The 19,215-nt window shown below is 42.5% G+C and overlaps 1 protein-coding gene across 7 annotated transcripts in view; it reads left to right on the top strand.

Moving 5' to 3' along the window:
• The window catches only part of MAGI2 (membrane associated guanylate kinase, WW and PDZ domain containing 2), a 1,465,424-nt gene that overhangs the window by 1,405,726 nt on the left and 40,483 nt on the right, over positions 1 to 19,215 (top strand). For 2 of the 7 annotated variants that reach the window (XM_073009195.1, XM_073009196.1), the window contains one exon: positions 9,800 to 9,888. The exons of the other annotated variants lie outside the window; for them this stretch is intronic. In XM_073009195.1, coding sequence (XP_072865296.1) covers positions 9,800 to 9,888 — 89 coding nt within the window. The remainder of the gene's footprint in view (positions 1 to 9,799; positions 9,889 to 19,215) is intronic. 7 annotated transcript variants of the gene reach the window in all.

The raw sequence follows: 19,215 nt of genomic DNA on the forward strand, positions 1-19,215 counted from the left end.
GGGGTTTCATCATGTTGCCCAGGCTGGTCTTGAACTTCTCAAAACAATCCACCCATCTCAGCCTTCCAAAGTGCTGGGGTTACAGGCGTGAGCCACCGCACCCAGTGGCCTGGGCAAACTTTTGAGTGGCCAATCATCAACATTGTTAACTGTAGCAGTATTGCAGAATGTCTTCTAAATATATTCCTCTAAAGTGTTACATTAAATCATACTTGCTACTAATATCAGCACTTGTCCGCTACTTTTGATATTAAATTGAGATGGATTTTGACTGTAAAAAATTTTAGAGATGATGTCACAAAAGAAAGAACGTAATAGCACAGGGCAATCTCCTTAAAGGAAGTAAAACAATAGTCAAACGAGATAAACGTTAGTTCTCTGGAAATCTAAGCTGAAAGGTGCGTGGTTATGCATAAGAAAGCAAGATTAAGGATCATAGCATCTTTGAGGATAATGTCATCAAATGTTATTTCTGGAATTTCACAGTGACTGATGGGTGGGGAGATGGAACCCAGGAGTCCCCAAGACCACTTTCACATTTAGAGATTTTCTAGGAGGCCTCCTGGGGCACAGAATGTAACTGTGCTCACAGCTAAGATTTATTACAGCAATATAGTGAAAATACACATTGGGCTCACAAGGGAAAAGACGCAGGCGGGGTCTGGAGGAATCCACATGCAGGCTTCCTTATGCTCTCTCTCTCTCACACGAGGTGTCACCCAGAACACTCTTTCCACCCAGCAACAAAAATGCAGCAACGTATGTGTGACATTGCTGCTCAGGAAAATTCCCTGCAGACTCAGTGCCCGAGGTTTTCACTAGGGCTAGTGATGCAGGGACCCTCTGCCTAGCACGTACCACACTTCCAGACTCCCAGAAGCAAAGCAGGCTCAGCACAAACCACACAGATTGTACAAACAGTTTAGATACAGTGAGACACTCTTATAATTTAGCAAAAGGTTTACATTAGCTTAGAGGATGATTTACCAGTCACATTTCCAGGCACCAGTCAATGGCCAACCTCAAAAGCTGGCCTTTCTAAGGAGAGCAGTCTCAGGCCTGCTCTGTTAACCTTTTCTGCACCAGAAGCAAGCCAGAGAAGTGGCCACATCTATGAAAGTCACACTATACAAGTGACTGCTACATCCAAGGAGTGCCCACTGCTAGGAACACCATAATTCCTCCAGCACCAAATAGACTATATCATGAAACAGAATTTCTTGTCTTCTTTCACCACCTTGATGCTTTCATGTAATAAAGGAATTATTTTTGTCTAAGATAAGTTAGAGTATATCTTAATAAATTCTTAAGTAGCAGAACTGGGTAACAGCAAAATAATAGCAACAATAACAACAAAAGAAAGTTCTTATGGAAAAGGAAAATTAAATACTTGAGTTTACCAGTAGATATAGCCAAGATTATAATCCTACTTTTTCCTAATACACCCTAATCATGGGAAAACTGATTTTTCTTAAACCATTCTTGGTTGGAAGGATTTCAACCAACCCTCCTGTTGATACCCCTATGATTCAAAATTCAGGACAGCTTTGAAGCAAGACCCTTATCTGGACTTCTGGACATGTCAAAAAAAAAGGCTGATTTCTGTCAAGAGAAATAAAATCTCTCACTTGGAGTTCTTAAGGTGATCTGTGACAGAGAGATAAGCCTAAGTACCAGTGAAAAAATACCAAAGGCGATCTGTCAGAGCATTGACTAAACAAAATCAGCATGACTCCAAGTGAGCTGGGGGAAGGAACAAACATGCTGCAAATATGTCATCTCTAATTACCCAAAGACTAATGTCAGGTGACACCTCAGCCAGTTCAGAGGCAGAAATCAGCAAACGCCACCCCGAAAGTAGTGACTGCACACAGAGGCTGTCGAGCAGCTGCAAGGGGAGTAGGAAAATGATAAGGGCTTTGAAGGAGGAGTGGCTTTCCTAGTTAAGTCCTTGAAAGACAAGTTCAGGAGATAGATACTTCAGCTCCACTCCAGTCCTCAGGATAAGAATTTGTTGATTGTAAACTCAGTGGGAAGCGTGAGTTCCCCTCCCCTGATACACATCTCAATGCCATACTGAGAAGAGAATCAAAAGATGATGCATCAAAAGCAGTGCCCTCCTTCACCCTGGTTATTGCTATTCAAATGAAATCCACAAAGGTTAAGAGAAAAGGAAGTATGCATCATGGTTGTAAAACTGCACAGGAATAAATTATACAGATTAGCTGCCTGCCTTGAAATGCAGGCGTCCTTCATTAGCATTCAAAGAGTACAACACGAACACACACTTGATTTATCAACTGAGCCACAGAGTCAGGGCCAAGGTAAATAGAGGTGCCACTGGATGAAAAAATTCCCAACATAAGCAGTTCAGACCAAAGTGGAGCCTTTCCCTTGTTGATGTCTGCTGTTCAAAGTTAATCAGAATAAAGCAAAACATAATAGAAACATGCTTTTTACTCTGGGTTGGTACTCTGGCCTGTTTATGCTCTTAAAAAGCCACCAGGCAGGGCTTTATGAATAGAACACTGAAGAGAGTCCAATTTAAGTGGGAGTCTCAGTGGCCTTAGGAGGCCAGGCAGGGTTAAAAAGGATGAAGCAGAAATCTCACAATGAAAATGGCCCAGCAACAACTAACACCACATACCCATACAAAGGGGAAGAAACAGCCAATCAGTGAATTATACTTCTGCCTATGCTTTCATTTTCAAAATTAATCATATCTTTAATATAACAGGTATTGGCTTGACTACAAGCACTTGGTAAATGAAATTGTTTACATTTTGTAAGTATAATAAAACTGCACTAATTGGAGAAACAGATCGATCTGAGCTAGTGACTATAGCTAAAGACATGAATGGACCAAACAGTTGGTTAGTTAAAAGTCTTCCTTTAATCAGTAAGTTAAAATGACTTTCAACAATTATATTAGAGCAGCAGGTGAAGCAGTACTGGCCTCTATGTAGATAGCAATAAGTAAGGGTCATTTGTTTATTCTTCTTTAAGAATATATATTGCCAGCCAGGCGCAGTGGCTCACGCCTCTAATCCTAACACTCTGGGAGGCCAAGGCAGGAGGACTGCTTGAGCCCAGGAGTTCTAGACCAGAATAAGCAACATAGGGAGACCTTGTGTCTACAAAAATAAATAAATAAATTAGCCAAGCATGGTAGCATACACCTGTGGTCCCAGCTACTCAGGAGAATCACTTATGCATAGGAAGTTGAGAATGCAATGAGCCATGACCGTGCCACTGCACATGAGCCTGGGCAACAGAGCAAGACCCCATCTCAAAAGAAAGAAAAAATATTGCCAAGTAAACATTATAAGTATGAGTATGCTGTTATAATCTTTTTTGCTATTATCTGCTGAGCACTTCCTTTCTTCCCTCTAATAATACAAAAATAAACTCCAGAAAATATATTCCTACCAAGTACTCTATATGGAACAAATCCTGTGATTAATATTATTAGTTGATATAATTAATATTTCCTCAACTAAACCAGATTTACTGAACACCTACTATGTGCAGGATGCTTTGCAGGCACTGAAGGTAAAATATAGTCCTGGTCCTCTGTGAGCTGACACTAATAATGACACTAATAATGAAGAAATGTGTTTTTAGCAGAGTAGTGACTCATAAAAAGGCCTCAAAGGATCTGCTCTCATGAAAAACATTTAAATGGGTTTTATTAATTATTTGTAGAATTTAACAAGTACTTCTAGAGTGTTAAGAATCCTTGAAGAGCACTTGGCTTCTTCAGTTTGTTAAGAATTTCCTTTATAATATTTGTGCTAATAATTAGTACTTTTTCTGAAGAAAGAACTTGCCGAGTGTGGGTAAATCTCTACTGAGACCTTGTCTGAATTATTCTAAATTCTAATTTAATGAGCCAAAACTTCATCTATCAAATTCACTCTTCACCTCCTGCGGCTGTCAGCCACTTCTGGGAGCCTGGACCTCACATCCTGGGTCTGCCTTGGTGTGCTGATGTGCCCCCTCAATGAAAGACAAAGGAGGGTCACCATTGCCCTAACCTCTTCTTCAGAGACCATGTTGATGGAAGCTTTAAGTGGCTCCATAGCCTTGGCACTAATTCACCTGCATTTTTAATAGGGCAAAAGGTGGCTTGCTGCAATAATAAATTCTGAAATTTAATTTCAGCTTCTGACATTCATGGTTGAGCGTATCTTCCTTTTCCATGAGAGGTTCCACAAATCACTCAAGAACACCTTCCACCGCATAATAGAAAATGATAAAGCACCTAGGGAAGGGGACAGAATGTCTGGCAGAACCCTGGGTTATATCATACAGAGAGAACAGGGTTCTTCCTAGCTGAAAGGCTCAGGATGCTCTCTGCAGCATTTAGGCAACCCCAGGAAATCCACTAACCATAAAACCTGCAATAAATAAGTTCCTATTTTATGGAGCCAGAGACAGGGGCTTGCTTTTTTTTTTTTTTTTTTTTTTTTTTTTTTGGCGATGGGGACAGGGTCTGGCTCTGTAGTCCAGGCTGGAGTGCAATGGCGTGATCTCGGCTCACTGCAAACTCCACCTCCCAGGTTCAAGTGATCCTCCTGCCTCAGCCTCCTGAGTAGCTTGGACTACAGGCATGTACCACCACGCCCAGCTAATATTTTGTATTTTTAGTAGAGACTGGGTTTCACATGTTGGCCAGGATGGTCTCAAACTCCTGACCTCGGATGATCCACCCTCCTTGGCCTCCCAAAGTGCTGGGATTACAGGCATGAGCCACCAGGCCTGGCCAGGGGTTTTCTTAAAGAACACAACACTGAATTCTTTTTCCCCACTGCTCAGCGCAAACCTCATTTGTTATTGTAAGTGATTTTAGGATGAGGATGAAATCACATTTCTTCCCATTGTCTTATTGAAAATCATGGCCTATAATGATATTCCTTGTTTTTTACATACTCTTACATGATTTGCAACCTGCATTTTCCTTTTTAAGGATATACTGTGCCCTGCCCACAACCTGCAAGTCCTAATTTATTAGGTATTTAAGACTCTGATAAAAATATATTAGACCAGACCGGGTGCAGTGGCTCACGCCTGTAATTCCAGCACTTTGGGAGGCCGAGGTGGGTGGATCACCTGAGGTCAGGAGTTCAAAACCAGCCTGTCCAACATGGTGAAGCCCCATCTCTACTAAAAATACAAAAATCAGCTGGGTGTGGTAACATGTGCCTGAAATCAGCCAGGTGTGGTGGCATGTGCCTGTAATCCTAGCTACTCGGGAGGCCGAGGCAGAAGAATTGGCTTGAACCCGGGAGGCGGAGGTTTCAGTGAGCCGAGATCATGCCATTGCACTCCAGCCTGGGCAACAGAGCAAGATTCCATCTTTAAAAAAAAGTACATATATATATATAGTGACCAAGACATCTACCAAGAAGAACCTGTTTAGCTCTTTAGGTGCAGGCTTCCTCAATTCCCAAACACTTAAGTTGTGGAGCAGATGAGTGAATAAAGAGGTATCTTTCCCAAATTCCATCAAGAAACACACCCATGTAAATCCTGGAAAACCTAAAGGTACCAGCTCCTCTAGTAACCCATCATGGAGAGTCATATTTTAGGATCTAATAGGAATATTCCCTTCCTTGCCCCAACACGAAGCTGAGCTCTCCCACAAGAGGGCTGCTTTCCCTAAGAGTCCAGGAGAAAAGGCAGCTGTCTTAGTGGAAACACGGCTGAATACTGTAAGAACTTTGGAGCAGACCTTAAAGAAGTCACTAACTTAAGAAAATGTTTCTTACACTACAGGGGATTGTGGGGTGAGGAGCTGAGATTGAGGATGAAGGGACAAGATCAAATATGGAAACTAAGAAAATCCTAAGATGCAGAAGAGGAGAAAAATTAACACTTCTTTAAGAGGAATCAGAAGCCTCTCTCTCTCTCTCTCTCTCTCTGTCTCTCTCTGTCTCTCTCCTCTCTCTGTCTTCCTCTCTCTCTCTTTCAATCTCTCTCTCTCTCTCTCTCTCACACACACACACACACACACACACACACACACACACACAGAGTCTTAGAGAAATGATTCAGCCTTTTAAATACACAGATGCCTGCATTCCCTCTCGCTCTCCACAGATCCTCTGGAGATTCTGACTGAGTCAGTTCAGTCCAGGACTCTATGTTTTTTCAATATTAATGCCATTCCAGAGAATTCAGGGAATATCATATCCTGGGGATTGCAAGACGTATCTGCTCTAGTTCCATTGTAAAGGCCAGGCCTGCTGAAGTTTCTACTTGTTGCCCTCTTTCTGTCCATGGCTTCCCGCTATTTGAGTGTGCCCCACCCCTTCAGCCTTTGCCCCTCACATCTGAATTGCTCTCCATTCTGACTTGTCAGCCCTTGCAACTCAGAGAAAGGAAACTAGGCTGTCCTCCCATTGTCCTCCCATTTTCCATATCTTGCCTTTTTGACAATCTGAGCTCTCCTCATCACGGAGAGTCTGGCCCTGTGGTTCACAACATGAGAATGTTGATTCCAGAAAAGCCTTCAAACCTCTCAGTTGGACCTGTTTCAAAGTTGGTGCTGCATACCAAAGCTGTTTTCTCCAGTCTAATTTTCTCTTGTCTTGAAATAGAGACATTACAGAAAAGGTGTTGATCTTAAGGAGTTTAACAACAAAGCCCGGCTGCTCAAAGTACAGTCTAGTATCTTAAGACAAATTCCAGGATAGGTCCAACCAACTGCCATAACCAGCAAGGGTCCAGTCTTCAAAGCATCACTTCAGCCAGGCCCGTGGCTACTGCCCTGTCCTGGTTGCCCTTAGTCAAATAACTCGAGCTTTCATTTTTTTAACTAAAGTACTCTAAACCCCTCATTTCCAGTGGAAGAAACAGTGAGTCCGTAAGGCCAGCTTTTTTTAAGACTTGATTTTTAAAGGCAGTTTTGGGTTCACAGCAAATTTGAGAGAAAGGCACAAAGATTTCCCATATACTCCTGCCCCCATTCATGCTTAGCCACCGCCATGATCAACACCCCCACCGCCGTGTGCATTTGTCACAACTGACGAACCTACATTGACACATTGTTATCACTCAGAGTCCACAGTTGACACTAGGGTTGGGTCTTAGTGTTGTACCCTGGGCTGCAGATCCTGACTGGTCCATGGTCTGTTAGGAACCAGGCCACACAGCTGTAAGTAAGCAGTGGGCGATCGAGCTTTACTGCCTGAGCTCCACCTCCTGTCAGATCAGTGGCAGCATTAGAGTCTCATAGGGGCACAAACCCTACTGTGAATGGCACATGCGAGGGATCTAGGTTGCCTGTTCCTTGTGCAAATCTAATGCCTGATGATCTGAGGTGGAACAGTTTCATCCTGAAGCCATCCCCCTACCCCTACCTAGTCTGTGGAAAAATTATCTTCCACAAAACTAGTTCCTGGTGCCAAAAATGTTGGAGACCACTGTTGTACATTCTATGGGTGCAGACAAATGTCTAATGACATATGCCCACCATTGTAGTATCATACAGAGTAGTGGCACTGCCCTAAAAACCCTCTGTGCTCCATCTGTTCATCCATTCCCTCCACACTCACCCCTGGCAACCAACAACCTTCTTATTGTCTCTGTATTTTTTACCATAAGTCCAGATTTTTGTTATTCACAAACTGTCTACAGCCTTGCTCAAAGTTAGGATTGCCCCAATGTCCTGTTCTGATAAGAACTCCCAATATTTAACTATAAACCTTCCATCAGGATCACAAATAAAATCATATAATGCCTTACTCCAGGCTTGAATTGTATTCTCTACAACAAAATCTCTAAACTTAAGAAACACACATTCATCAATGTGCTGTTTGGATTCAAGATTTTTTAATAGAACAACAAACACACATTTAGCCCAGACTAAATAGCTGTTAACTATAAAGCTCCACATTTGCTTTCAAAATAATCTGCTTTTACAGTTCTGTAGCAAGGTCTCTGGTCTGTTCAGCATGAACTCTTCAACAGTGACCCTGGCCTTATTGGGATCCTGGGTTTTAGGATTGGACACATACACTCATAATGTTTGCATTAATATGCCTAGCACAGTATGCAACTCTCTGTTTCTCACATTTCACTGCAGTTTCTACTCCAGCCTTCACAGCAATTTATTTCCACCATGCTCTGGGCCCTTTTATTTGACCTTCTGGGCATGAGGTCTCCTAGCACGTGTATCTTCCAAGCCCAGTAAAGGCCACGTTTAAAACCAAATGAGAGCCTTCGCTGTGTGACACTGAAACAGCTTGATCATTTTCACACAAAATTACTTGCATCTTGGCAGGGCTAAGTGGTAAACTCAATTAATAAATCCTGAAATTTAATTTCTACTTCTGACATTTATTGTTAAGCATGTGCTTTCTTACCACCCAGAGGTTCTACTTTCCATTTAACCTCGAGGTGTTAGGGCTCCGCCTGTACTCTCCCTTTCCTCAAACACACCATGCTATGAAAAATACCCCCTGTGGCAAAACCCGAAATTGATGTGGAGTGCAATTCCATTCTGCACATTGAAGCTGTGTATACATAGCGCCACGTGTGGAGCAAGTTGGGCATGTACACGGGGAGAATCAGTGTTGCTGGCAAATAGGAAATCAGGCCTCAAAACATCCAAGCTGCATGGATTAAGTTCTTCTGATCACATTAACCTCACAATGAGCACATCCCCCTTATCTCACCCTGAGCAGAGCTGAGCGAACACAGGCAGTGCAGGGAGCAGTTGTTGCCTCTTCTAGGGGCCTGTCTCTTGGAAATTACTATCTAGATATTCCAGGATTTCTAGTACTTTGTGTAGGTAAAGAACTGGAGTCCATGATCTGAGCTAGATTCAGACCAAGAGAACCACAAAGAGGGTGGTTTCAAAGCACAACCCACAGCAGGTGAGTACAGTGGAACAGAACAGGCAAGACACTGCTACATTTTTTTTTTTTCAGTTTTATTTTCTTCCAGAAAGCAATTACGTCCAGCAAGTCAACTATGATTTTTTTTTTTAAGACAGAGTCTCACTCTGATGCCCAGGCTGGTGTGCGATGGTGCTATCTCGGCTCACTGCAACCTCTGCCTCCGGGGTTCAAATGATTCTCCTGCCTCAGCCTCCTAAGTAGATGGGACTACAGGTGCACACCAGCATGCCCAGCTAATTTTTATATTTTTAGCAGAGATGGGGTTTCACCATGTTGGCCAGGCTGGTCTTGAACTCCTGACCTCAAACATTCTGCCCACCTCAGCCTCCCAAAGTGCTGGGATTATAGGCATGAGCCACCATGCCCGACCATGAACTTTGAATTTAATAAGAAAAGTTTTAGTGGTAAGGGGAACTATATGAATGTATGAGACTATTAGAGAAAATATAAATATAAACATGGGGACACTATGTATTTATTTTTATAATCCTTTTAAATTTTAGAAATGATTACTGTGACTGATTCTCAAATGACAGTTGATATCACTAAAACATCTCATTATTATGAGAAAAGCCTACAAGAATTTACATATTACCATTTCAAATTTTATTAACATTTGTGCCTCCATTAAAGCACCTCAGGATGCCCTCAATATTTTGAGAAAAGTCTACTTTTGAAATACACATATAGCTCAGTCTTTCACTAATTTCACTTGCTGCATGCTTGATAGGGTTAGCTTTACTTAAAGTCTTTATTCTTACTGCCTAGATAATTTTTATTCAACTGCTCTAAACATACTAAGCAATCTTGATTCTAACAGTAATAATATATCTTTGTTACTGGTTCTGTTAATTCTAATGATTGGTCCTAGGCTGTTCCTCCCCTTCCTTTAGGAATGGTACCTTCCAGTCTCTCCATGTGCATGAAAAGTGACAAGCATGGGTCCCCATATTTCTACTTATTGGGCCACCCTAAAGACACGGTTTGTAAAATCTGCATGAATATTATCTTTCTCTAATGAGCCTTGGTTTTGCATATGTTTTTAACTGATGTATAATGCTTTCTCTTTCATAGTAGCTTGTCTAATTATTTCTAGAGTTCTGGAATATGTGTATAGCTGAGACCTTGTAAGTGATAAGGATAGGATTTTCAGATCCATGAAAATTTGAGATGCACTGCATTCTTGCAGGGGCCAGCCTAGAATGACCCCAGCAGGAAGGAAGCAGGTAGAGAACAGCAGAGCAGCACTGGCCGCATTCCACCCCACACGTTTCAGAGCATCCTCCCTTGGATTCAGTGCAAGTCACTGAATTTGTTTCCTCTCAGCCAAAGTATAGACAGCTGTAGCCTAAGCTATCCTTTTTGTGTCCGATAGAAAAAGAGCCACAGTTGCCCGACCTTCTAGCCCTAGAAACTCCAACTCCACCTGGCATCATGGGTACTTCCCAGCCTGCTCTGTGGCAGTTATCCAATCAGGACAAGATCCTGTCACCTTCCTTCCTCCATACTCAGTGATGCACCAAGTTTAAAGAAAACAAAAATGTTAAGGGCCCATTTGTGACTATTTTTTTAAATAGTCATAACTTTACATCGAGTTAGTATTCGCTACTGTTTCAAAAGGAATATTCTCAAGTGTTGGCTACATTTTAGCCTTGGTAAAAAATTTCAAGGAAAGAAAATGTAACCCATAATATTTTTAAAAATCGGAATGTAGGTGATAGCCTTGCAACTATGGTTCAAGCAACTTTTTACCCCTCAAATACATCCCTAGAGCAGCCCACATTTCACTGTCACGTTCTGCGGTGGCATGTGGCTACTACCACAAATTAAATCCCATAATTTAATTGGACTGGGATTTTATATGTCACTTTGGCTTTTTAGCAGAAACTGTACTCATGCTCAGTCTCCATAGTTAGCCATATAAGTATAAATCAAACTGACACACTTCTCAATTCTGGTTTGATTCTATCCCATTCACACTGTCACAGCCATGGCTAAGCGTCTCTCCACCAAATTCTTTTAAACTGGCTCTCTGAATTTTTTCTGAAACATATTTTCCAATTGTTAATGACCCTGCTAATTACCATCCAGGTCTGGCTAGAATTTAACATAAAAGACAACATTATTCATTAAGTAAATTATTTAATTGGCTTACTACTAAACATCTTCTTATCAAAAAGGTTTATGCTGATATAAATTTAGGTAGATACACATACACACACACACACACACACACAGCCACACACACAACCATCACGGTCATTCCTTGAAGCTGTCTACAAAAACAAGTTTGAAATGTATAATTTTCCAAAATACGTCTCTCAAAAGGTAACTTGTTGATCAGGGGAAAACTACGTAGCTAAGCTAGGGCATAAAGGAGAAAGTTGCAATGTGCTAGAAAAGAGATAAAGTCATGGAATAATTATTGGGGAAATCTGACTATAGGTTAAGGAGGGATAGATTTCTGTTTCTGACAAAAGAAAGGTCTATGCTTGCCATATAATTTACTTTAACTAGTCTGTAATCCATGGGGATGAGGAGGCCTGAGTCAATTCACCAGAGTCATTAACTTTAAAAAAAGAGAGCGAGGGCTCTTTGTGGTTTCAGTTCAGTTCCATAAGCATCTATCAAGCACCACCTGTGACCCAAGGTCTGCTGCTCATTGCAAGGGATATAAAGATTAGTAAGAAAGGCTCTGCCATGTCCATTCATAAGCTAGGATGGAAGACAGGGAGATAATTATGTAATGGGGCAAGATAAATAGTATTAGCAAAGGGTGATAAGAACCCAAAGTGGGCAGTAAACTAAATCTGCTTAGCAGAATTGTAGAAAATTCTACCCAAGTGGTAACATTTTAGCCGGGCATTGCTTTCACCAGGGTGAGAAAAAGATAAGGCTGTTTGTTTCCAAGCACATGAAATGGTTCAAGCAAAGTCAGGGAGATGTGTTCAGAAAAGATACACAATGGTTCAAGCAAAGTTCAAGCAAAGTCAGGGAGATGTGTTCAGAAAACATAGACTAAATGGGAAAGGGGGATGGCCAAAATGAAGGAGGAGCCCTTTAAAAAATAGCCTTCTGGCTGGTCACGATGGCTCACACCTGTAATCCCAACATTTTGGGAGGCCAAGGAAGGAGGATGGCTTGAGGCCAAGAGATTGAGACCAACCTGGGCAACATAGCAAGACCCTATCTATAAAAAAAATTAAAAATTAGCCAGGTGTGCTAGCATGTGGCTGTAGTCCCAGCTACTTGGGAAACTGAGGCAAGAGGATTTCTTGAGCCCAGGAGTTTGAGGCTGCAATGAGCTATGATTGTGCCACTGCACTCCAGCCTGGGTGACAAAGCGAGACCCTGTCTCAAAAGAAAAGAAAAGAAAAAAAGGACCTTCTATCCCAAGCAAAGGAATCTGCGGTTTATGTAATCAGATGTCACCAAAAGAAATTTTTTAATGGCAGGGTAAAAACATCTGTATTTGGAAATACACCTCAGTAGCAAATGACATGAGGGCCGGAATTAAGAAAGTGGTGGTGGAAATAGCACATTGGGGTTGGATATTGGGGATATTTCAGTCATTTCATTGATGAAATAAAGAAGGTTGGTGAATAATGAATGTGAAGGACAGGATCAGGGAGGAGGACTGTGACCCGAGGCTGGGTGGAAGATGATGTCAGGAAGCTAACAGGAAACACGAGTGAAGGGTCAAGCTTAGGCAGAAGGATGATGAGGTGACTTTTGGACTTGTTGAGCTTCAAAGGTCTGAGAGACACTGAAGTGAGGAAAGCCAGAAATAGGGCACTTGGATGAGGCACTCAGGAGCTGGAGCCAAAGCATTTGGGGAGTCTTAGAGAGGACTTGGAGCCGTAAGTGGGGCTGAGCTCTCCCAGAGAGCGCCCACTGTGTACATAGAGAGGAGCGCCAGATGACAGAGCCACATTGGACTGGGAAGTAGGAGAAGTTGAAGAAGAAAATCAGGAGAGGGCAATCTGAGAGACAGGAAGAGAACCAGAAGAGAAAAGCAATTTGGAAGCCAGAGAGGGGCTTCAAAAATAATTACCCATTTTCTAGATGAAAAAGTGGTTGCACCGTCCAGAGATAGGCTGGGAAGCAAGTTAGAAAAGGAGGGAGAGTGGAGAGGATTGGCGCAATGCCAGGCACATAGCACTCGAGACATGATGGCTTTGTGTGGCTTGTGGATGGGAAGTGGCCTTCACCTACTACTCCATGGACCTCTCCAGAGGCCCTCCCCACATGCCTCCCCATGTTCTGAGCCACTCCAGGAACCCACCCAGTGTGGGCACCCCACTCAGATCACTAGAGCTCCCACTTAGCTCCAGCCATGGGGGCCCAGGCCCTGGTGTTTCTGCTTCCTTTTTTCAGAGGGCAGAGGTGGTCAGAGTGTAAAGATGAGTAAGATACCACCTCTACACTAAAGTAACTCTCTATATGGGGAATGGTTAAGGAAAACGGGGTGCTTGTAGTTTACAAAAAAAAAAAAAAAATTCACACTCCTGTTGAGAGCATTTCTTGGGTTCCTTTCCCGTCTTGACATATAAAGTATTCTGGAAACAGGCATGCTCTCCCCAGTTTCTCTTTTCCCATGACATACTGCATTTTGAAATCTGAATTTTATCAAGACTCCAATGATGAAGTCCCCTCAAAGATCACCAGTTTCACTACGATAACAAAATCTAATGACGGATTCAACCCTTCAGCCCCTTAGGACTCCCTGTAACAGCTAACACTGTTGGTCAATGTATTCGCTGGATTTTCTTTTACCTGTTCAGTTGCTCCTCTGGGGTCTTCAACTCCCTTTCCACCTGTAACAGCCCTCCCCACCCTTTCCTTCAGGATCTCTCTTGCTCTCGTGGCTCCACCTGTCCCACCGTGCAGAGGACTCTTGTGTCTGTTTGCCACCCCTGCCTTCATTTCACAGCTTCATCCCAAGACGTCAAGCTGCCTGCTAGACAATTCTACCCAGACACCCTGCATTTATGCATTCAAAATTGTATTCATGACCTTCCCTCCCAAAATATTCCTCCTTTTGAATCACCTATTAATTAAGGGACCATCAACCCTCATGGTTGGCTCAAAACTACATTGACTGGCTTCCCTACTCGTGTGTGTCTGTGTCTGTCTGTGTGTGTGTATGTGTCTGTGTGTGTGTGTCGGTGTCTGTGTGTGTGTGTGTGTCTGTGTGTGTCGGTGTCTGTGTGTGTGCGTACAACCAGTCGCCAGGTGTGAGCATACTTCTTTCATTTCCCACATCAGCCTCTCCTCCATTCCCATTGTCATTCTCTCCCAGTTCAGGCCCACTCCCCTGGATTAGACAGCCTTTACGTGTTTGCCCTACTGCTATACTGCTATGGTATATCTTCCCTGCTCATTGATGCCACAATTGTCCTAAAGGATTGCCCCACTCAAAAATATTTTCCACCCAAAAAAAAAAAAAGAAAAGTTTTTTTTTTTTTTTTTTCTGAGGCAGTCTTGCTCTGTCACTCAAGCTGGAGTGCAGTGGTGCAATCTCGGCTCAAGGGAATCTCTGCCTTCCTGGTTCAAGCAATTCTCACCTCAGCCTCCCAGGTAGCTAGAATTACAGGCATATGCCACCGCCCCCAGCTATTTTTTGTATTTTTAATAGAGACACGGTTTTGCCATGTTGGCCAGGCTGGTCTCAAACTCCTGGCCTCAAGTGATCTGCCTGCCTTGGCCCCCCATACAGCTGGGATTACAGGTGTGAGCTGCTGTACCCAACAAAAAACCTTTAAGTGCATCCCCAAGCCATCCGTAATTTGGCCCCATCCTGCTATTCACTCTGATCTCCTATCTCACGCAATATTCCATTACATAGGTGTGTTCCAGTTACCCAGGAACACTTGTCATTGTCCTGTATCCCCACCTTCAGGGCTGGGCACATGCTGTTTTCTTGGCTTAGTAAACCCTTTCCCCAAATCTTGTCCTCCTTCAAGAACCAGGTCCAAAGCCTGCCTCCTCCATGAATCCTTTCCCAAGTCCCGCAATCAGAAGGGATCTCTCAGACCTCTGAAGTCTCATAGCCCTCATGCTTCTCTCCTGTTCTCTCTCACTCTCTGCTTCGCAGCATAGTTATCAGTGTCCACATACTTCCTCCCCTTTGTGGTATTCAAACTCCTTGAAGCCAAGAACCTAGGTTCTTTGTACAGTGCTTAGCAGATTGAGGACAACAAGAAAGACTGAATAAATAAGTGAATGGACGAATAAGTATCTTGCAGTATCACGAAGTCATCATTCTGACAGCAAATTTCAGTGCAGGTTTTTGTTTAGATGGTTGTAGAAGCCACAAGATTGAGGGCCCAAATTTCCACCAATACTCTCAACCTAATCTAAAGGTGGTGGGGGGAGAGGTTTCCCTTTTGTTTTGTTTTTTAAATAATTTCCTGCCTATCCACTTATTCTCATGTAATGAATCTCTTTGCGTTAATGGTTGAGTGGAGGAAAACTGGCTAATTGAATGTTCCAGGTAGTTGCTTCTGGTTCATCTAAGTTTTATTGTTACTACAAAGTGTTGTTTCTCAAATTGTAATTGTAACCTATGTTGGCAACACAAACTGCAGTCTAATGTGCCAGAGTTGCCGCTGGGCTGCAGAAATGCCACATCTAGCACAGTCTCCTGGAGACAGAAGGTAACCAGGACCTGTGGAACGAGAGCTAATGTTAGGTCTGTCTGAATGGGATTCTGTACCTGCCTTTCTGCTGTGAAAAGGGGCCACCACAAAAATTCTCTAGGCTCCCTTCTGGTCTCCTGGGTCTATACCAAGTTTAACCAAATTTGTCTCTTACATGTCAGCCATTGTTTGATGCTGTAGGGACTCCAGAAAAAAAAAATGTGACATTGCCCCTCCCTTGAGGAGCTCTCCATCTCACTAAAGAGCTGAAAATACTTACTTAGAATAAGAGAGTACGAACCAGAATAAGACAGTTTGAGGCAAGTGGCAGAAATAATGACCAGAATAGTCAGACAGGGCTCCTTGGAGGAAGGTTATCTTGAGATGCCCTTGAGGAGCCAGTGGGTTTTGGATGGGCAGAGAGGACAGCAAAGGGCTCTACAACTTGAAATGAATGTTGGATATTTTCAGAGAAGATTTCGAAGCTAACACGCAAATGATATGTCTAGAACATAGGGTTCCTACCAAAAGGCAAAGTCACAAAATCTTTGAATGCTTGGAAGAAGCAGATATCTAGAAACTAGTGGCAATGAGAAGGCACAGAAAGTTCTCATGCATCACATTGACACTGCCAAAGAAGTGCTTTGGTGGCAAACATTTGATTGACACGGGCAAACATCACATTGACACTGCCAAAGAAGTGGGTGGTGGCAAACATTTCTGGAAAGGGTTTTTAATCCTGGCTACCCATTAAGATCACCTGTGGATTTGGATTTGAAAAATACCCGCCAAGGCTCCTCCCCAGACCAATTCAACCAGAATGGGGTGGGAAAGACTGGCAGGCAGAGGTGGGCTTCTGCTGTTGTTAACATGCCCCAGGTCAATATGATGAGCAGCCAGAGCTAAGAACCAGTGGACTAGAGGTAGATCAGATAAGCTATTAAGATAACCTAGGAGATGCAGGGACAGGATCATGAGGTACTAAAAACAGAAGTAAGATGCAGGTGAGTTGGCAATACCAAGAGGCCTGAAAGAAGAATCAATAAAACCTGCTGAATGATGGTAAAAGGAACTAAGAATTAAGAAGGACTCAAAAAGTATCCCCACATTAGAAACTAAGTATTTGAGAAAACGGCAGAGCCATCATCAGGGAAAAAAACATAGGAAAATTCTAAAGTGATGCTGTTAACTAGCTGTGCAGCCTTTCAAGAATTACCTAATTTCTCTGGACCTTGGTCTACTCATCCATAAAATAATAGGGTTCAGTTATATGATGCCTTAGTTCCTTTTTAATGCTAACATGGAGAGTACTATGAATGAACTAATCTGAGGAGCGGTAGCTCATGCCTGTAATCCCAGCACTTTGGGATTACGATTAGTCAGGCGTGGTGGCACATGCCTGTAGTCCCAGTTATGCAGGAGGCTGAGGCAGGAGAATCGCTTGAACCCGGGAGGCAGAGGTTGCAGTGAGCCGAGATCGTGCCATTGCATGCCAGCCTGGGCAACAAAGCGAAACTCCATCTCAAAAACAAAAAATGGAATTTTAAGATGTATGTGAACATTCAAATAGTGATTCACAACAAGCAACTGCATCATAGTTGTGGCTTCAGCAGTTAAAACCAAAAGAGCAGATGGAGTCCCCAGGGAAGGACATGGAAAAGTGAGGGGAGGGAGGCTGGCAAAGGAGAGAAAGAACACAGACATTCCCATTGCCTGCTCCAGGCTCTGTGTCACCTTCCTGCTACTTTGTGACACATGAGCAGTGACACAGAGGCTACTTTCCCTCATAACCCCAACTTTAATGTATGGACACAATCATTGTACTGTGACCACTTGGAGCTAGCTACTTTCATACACTGGGTTTTTCTGATGAAAGACTGATGCTAGCATAGTACCTTCAAAAAAAGGACTTGGGTCTTTTTGCAATTCCTGATGAAAATTCACTACCACAGAAAAAGCAAGTAGCAGGAATACTTAATGTCTCTTTTTATATTCAAGATGTTTCTCATATGTGTGTGTGTGTATATACATACACACACACACACACACACACATATATATAAAATGCCAGAGGGGAGAAAAATTTTCTCTCCCAAGTAAAATACATCTGTTCAGTTGGCCTTTTCCATTATAGCCATCAATAGCTTATTACCTCTGGGCATACAGCAGTCAATATCTTTAGCTTGTTTTCAAAGTAAAATATCAGGCAATGCCCAGCCAAAAAAAAAATCTCACTGCTTACTCACCATGTAAGTGAAATGTTGCTTGCCTTTCAGTGGTCAAATACAGTGAAACCATGTCCCAATCTCTCTACACCCAAAGCTCCAAGGCATGTAAAAGCTCTAGCTAGAAACCCCAAGTTGTGCTATGGTTGTGAAAGACTTAAATACACAAATGACCAACAAGCGTAAGAAAAGATGTTCGATATCACCAATTATCAGGGAAATGCAAATCAAAATCACATTGAGGTATCACCTCACACCAGTGGATAGCAACTATTAAATACACACACGCACACACACACACACATACACACACACACACACACACACACACACACCCCTGTATCCTAGCACCGGGGGACTGAGGCAGGTGGATCACCTGAGGTCAGGAGTTCAAGACTAGCCTGGCCAACATGGTGAAACCTCTTCTCTGCTAAAAATACAAAAAATTAACAAGGCATGATGGAGGGCACCTGTAATCCCAGCTTCCCGGGAGGCTGAGGCAGGAGAATCACTTGAACCCAGGAGGCAGAGGTTGTAGTGAGCTGAGATCACACTATTGCACTCCAGCCTGGGCAACAAGAGAAAAACTCCATCTCAAAAATAAAAATAAAAATACACAGAAAATAACAAGTGTTGGCAAGGATGTGAAGAAATTAGAACTCTTGTGTTCTGTTTGGGATTGTAAGTGTGGCCATTATGGAAACGGTATGGAAGTTCTTCAAAAAAATAAATATAGAATTACCATACAATCCAACAATCCCACTTTTGGATATTTTTATGTATATATATAATTTATATATATGCACACATAAAATATATATGCATATAAAATATATAGGATCTCAAGGAGATACTTGCACATTCATGTTCGTTGCAGCATTATTCACAATATTTATAATAACCTCAATGTCCATCAACACATGAATGGATAAAGAAAATGTGGGAGGGATGTGTGTGTGTCAGTGTGTGTGTACACCTACATACAATGGAATTTCTTTTTTCTTCACCTTTTAAGTTCAGGGTACATGTGCAGGATGTGCATGTTTGTTACATAGGTAAACATGTGCCATGGTGGTTTGCTGCACAGATCATCCCATCACCAAGGTATTAAGCCCAGTGTCGCTTAGCTGTTCTTCCTGATGCTCTCCTTCCCCCAATCCCCAACAGGCCCCAGTGTGTGTTGTTCCCCCCTCTATTTGTCCATGTGTTCTCATCATTCAGCTCCCATTTATAAGTGAGAAAATGCAGTGTTTGGTTTTCTGTTCCTGTGTTAGTTTGCTGAGGATAATGGCTTCTAGCAACAACCATGTTTATGCAAAGGACATGATCTTGTTCCTTTTTATGGCTGCATAGTATTCCATGGTGTATATGTACCTCATTTTCTTTGTCCAGTCTATCACTGATGGGCATTTAGGCTGATTCCATGTCTTTGGTATTGTAAAT

This window comes from Chlorocebus sabaeus, chromosome 21 (assembly GCF_047675955.1).
Source record: "Chlorocebus sabaeus isolate Y175 chromosome 21, mChlSab1.0.hap1, whole genome shotgun sequence".
Lineage (NCBI taxonomy): Eukaryota > Metazoa > Chordata > Mammalia > Primates > Cercopithecidae > Chlorocebus > Chlorocebus sabaeus.